This window comes from Hemicordylus capensis, chromosome 1 (genome assembly GCF_027244095.1).
Source record: "Hemicordylus capensis ecotype Gifberg chromosome 1, rHemCap1.1.pri, whole genome shotgun sequence".
NCBI classification, from domain to species: Eukaryota; Metazoa; Chordata; class Lepidosauria; order Squamata; family Cordylidae; genus Hemicordylus; species Hemicordylus capensis.
In genome coordinates this window covers 168,047,494-168,051,717 of record NC_069657.1, presented here as the reverse complement: position 1 = coordinate 168,051,717, position 4,224 = coordinate 168,047,494, and the positions used below count along the sequence as shown (strand labels likewise).

General features: G+C 40.3%; 1 protein-coding gene across 3 annotated transcripts in view; it reads right to left on the bottom strand.

Moving 5' to 3' along the window:
- Positions 1 to 359: 359 nt before the first annotated feature.
- The window catches only part of GPR39 (G protein-coupled receptor 39), a 322,728-nt gene continuing 318,863 nt past the window's right edge, over positions 360 to 4,224 (bottom strand). For 2 of the 3 annotated variants that reach the window (XM_053253340.1, XM_053253330.1), the window contains exon 3: positions 360 to 868. In XM_053253340.1, coding sequence (XP_053109315.1) covers positions 360 to 868 — 509 coding nt within the window. The remainder of the gene's footprint in view (positions 869 to 4,224) is intronic. The other variant, XR_008308061.1, reaches the window with a different exon arrangement.

Here is a 4,224-nt window from a genome sequence, read left to right as displayed (position 1 = left end):
AAGGAAGACTTCTTCGCTGGCGTCGTTTGTCCCGTGTCATTTCCTTCGGAGGCACAGCTGGTTTTCATTGTAATGTTGCTGTTCAATTCCAACTGCTAAAAGAAGAGTTCAATTTGACAATTCTCAACAGCTTAGTTAGCAGCAGAATAGATCTAGTTGTTCGATTGACTTTCCAGTATGCACTTTAAAAACAAAACAAAATCAACAGCCAACCATGTAGAACCCATATCCATTTAAGTTACTGGAAGCTATTGAAACAAACATTTAAACTTGGGAGGGAACACCCTGTAGGCTGCAAACCCTCTGTTTTTAATTTAATTTCGTAAAGCATCTGATTTGGCTTTGTGTGGATTCACAGTTCATGCAGAAAGGCCATTCTGGTTACTAGGGCCTGTGCTGGTCTCTTGTGGCATTGTTTTCACATTCAGCTCCAATGATTCAAGACTCAATTTCTGCACACTGCAGTCAGGCTTGGCCTCACTCTGAAAAGTACTTAAGGAAACCTTGTTAGCGCTCTTGGTAGAAGACTTGCGTCTGGATGACATGAAGATCAATGGGTGCCGGGAGCGGCCACTCCTGGCTGTAGAATTCAAATTGGTTCTTAAGAGCTTCTGTTTGTTGGCATGTTCTAGTGTCAGATGACAACGGAGGACCTGAATAAAGACATTCCGGAACTGTCGGGAGGAGATATTGTACAGGAGTGGATTCACCACAGAGCTGAGGTAAAAGAAGGTATCGGCTATAGGGAACAGGGTGAGATACGCTCTGAAGTAGGACACCGTCCAGTCCTGCTTAGGCCTGACAGCAACCATGATCCTTCGAACTTGATTTGGCAACCAGCATATTGCCAGAGTTGCAACAATCAACCCTGCAAGCAAAGAAAGAAAGACAAAGCATGTGAAAACAAACCATAAAATATTTAGTATCTGTTCTGCACTTACTGGCTAGGAAATGATACCAATTTTTTAGTGTTTTGCTTGACAGCTTCTTCTGCCAGTAGCAAAATTTGTTCTAAGGGGAAAAAACGGCAAGCCATGATTTCAAGGTCATTGCAATCTGTGCTCTGTTAAGTATTATGTAATATTTAAGATCACATCTTTTTACATTGTTTTAGTTCAAAGACATCATTTCAGTGATAGCTGCATTCTGTAAAGTAATGCTCTTTATTCCTGCTCCCTCTTTCCTCCCTTTACTTTTATTAAAATTACAGCCATAGAAGAGCAGGCAATACCCAAAAGATGATCAGATTCTGTTTATATTTACAAAACAAATATGCATTCAGCTGTATATTTGGCATTATTTTTGGTAACCTTTCTTGTACAGAAGATATTTTTATGTACAGGGTGAATGGCTCTTTTTATGATAAAGAGAATATAATAGGTTTTCAGGAAAGAAATTCCAGTTGAGTCAAAATATAAAGTAAAATGGCACGGGGGGCGGGGGGAACCTAAGCTTACTATAGAAATATGTATGGCTTCAGATAATATGAAATATCTGAAAAGCTTAGATATCCACGCATTTTGTATCATTGGGGTTAACATTAAAAAGTTTCAGAAAACGGACCCTGGAAGATTCCTCTTTGATCCAGAAGACCCCTCAGCACCCACACAACTGACTGCTGGTTATGGCAGGGAAGAGTTCCATGTGCTGGCAGAGCTCCATTTGTTACAGCTGACAATATTACATGTAACATGTTCAAATGTTCAGTGTGTTTCACATATATTATCTTGTAACCCCTTCAATGGCCCCATATCGTCAGTATTATATTATCCCCATATTGCAGATGGGAGGCTGAAACTGAGTCACTGTGGCTTGACTATACCTAGAAGTTCATAGCAAAGGTGAGATTTAAATTAAGGACTTCCATGCCTGTAGCTCAGTCTCTTATCCATTGCTCTATCAGCTTTCTGCAATGGGAACTAATGTAATGGTAATATCTCCTCCTAAGCTGGAGAGTAGTATGGATAATGTATTTGGAGTCTTTGTTTTTTAGGACACACTTTGTGGCAAGGGGCAGGGGGAGTTTAAATTGTCTATTCAATAATTAAACTCGAATGCAATTCCATCGTTTTCTGCTCATACCTGCAGTAGTGTCCCTTGTTTTGCAGCAAATGTGCCTTATGCAAACACTTTCTATATAAGAGGTATTCCCCAACCATTGCAATGTTTTCCTTGATTTGTGCATTTTTGTATCATGCTGTTTGTTATAGCTCTTATTTGCTTTAAAGCTCATTCCACAGCTCAGCCTGCTTCCTTGGCAAAAGAGCAAAGCAGTATGCTCATTTCTGCCTTTGCCAAAATTAATTTGGAATCATATCCAATCACAATTACATGCAAATACTAAACTATAACCATAACATAAAATTAATTGAGATGTCCAGAATTCCAAATTAGCAGAAAACTCCTTTTGTCTTGAGAAGAATGTAATGGAGTATGATAATACAGAAAAATAAATATGAATGTAAAGGAAAAGACAGGAATATTTGCAGAAGCACCTTGGAAGAGCCTGGACTGAACATGAACTGTGTGCGATAGTTGTTTTGTGAGCCTTTTGATTTGAATGTTTAATTTGGTTAATAAAATAAATTTTCATAACAATGATGCTGTTTATTTGTATCAAAACCATTCAGGTTTTGATACCTCTTCTTTCTAAATTAAGCCATATATAAGCTGTCCTCTGAGTACATGTTACCTATTATGCCAGTGGAAATAGTTTTATTTTAAAAAATAGACATCTTTACACTTTTCAGTGACAACCAACTGCTGGTGTGAACAACATAACAGCCAGACAAAGTGGAGCCCTTGCATTCCTTGCTGCTCAAGGACGTTTAAGCTATAAAAAGACACCACATTGCCTATTCTCTATCTCTTAGTGATCCACAGGCAACATCAGTCAATTCTGAGAACAGGACGTATGGTAGGTACTGGTAAGCAGCTTTACTTGCAGCTCTTCCCTAGTGTACAGAGCATAAAAATGCAAAAAAAAACCCCACCACCACCAAAACCTGAGCAGGGTGTAAGTGATGCTCATGTGTTGCTAATAATCGCACAGAAGGAAAGACAGAGAAAGTATAGTTTCATATATAATCATTTCTACCTTAGAGCCCAACATATAATTGGAATAATTACATGAGTCAGTTTTTCCTGTGGCATATTAATTCGGACAGTAGATGGGTAATCATTATTTGAATTTTCCCTGTATAAGATGTCTGTTGCTTGTGATGTGCAGGGTGTGTGTGTGTGTAGAGCATCTCATACAAGGAGAAACCTATCCTAATTTGGGAGCTGAGCGCACCTCCCCCCCCGCCATTTTCAAACATATATATATATATACACACAAACGAGCTGGGGAGCTTGCTTATCTTCTGCATCTGCTTTGTAGGTGGCAGGGAGCTTGATCATGCTGTGCTAATTGCCCAGTGGGAAAAACCTTACTCGCATGTTTTGTCTTGCAGGGCAAATGTGAGGCTTTTAGTTTGGGGGGGAAAAGGGAGACGGTTGATCCATCTACCCCAGTATTGTGGCTATGATCCAATTTGGGAGCCTCCCATTGTTGCTTTTAACTTTAGGGGGGGAAGAGATGCATTCGGTCACAAATCTCACATCTGACCTTCAGAATGACTTTTCTCCATATAAAACAACATACCCAAACCACCCTCCCTGTAAGTTCTATCGCACATTATGTCCAGTACTCATGCAATCTGTGTACAGTGTACACAGCTTTCACATGTTAGGTTGAATGCAGGTACATCAGTACACTTCCTACCTGTGCCATGCATTGGAGGGACCTGTACCCAGGTGCACAGTCAGAATGAGCACAGGTTCAGTTATTCTCACTCACAAGCATGTCTAAGTGTACTGATGTTGGCTGACATGCACAGCAGTACAGAACCATGGTGCACCAGGTCAGCACAGCTGTGGATTTGTAAGGCAGCCTCAACACTGTAGTGAACAGACAGTCACATAAGCAGGTCTGCTGCACTTTGTCCCAATATTGTCGCAAATTGTTCTTTATAGCATCAGAGCTGCCTTAAAAGTGTAGCAACCTCCATGTGTGCACAGTGGCTGAGTCCCACTGAATATTATGTCAGCCATTGAACACAGGTACACCAAGCCTATAGAAAACTAGATAGCGAGGACAAAGGTTCTAGCCTAGCATTCTCCCTGGCATGCTGCTTTTGTAATATTGCAGCCCACACATAGGTTTATGCCTCCATGAGAACT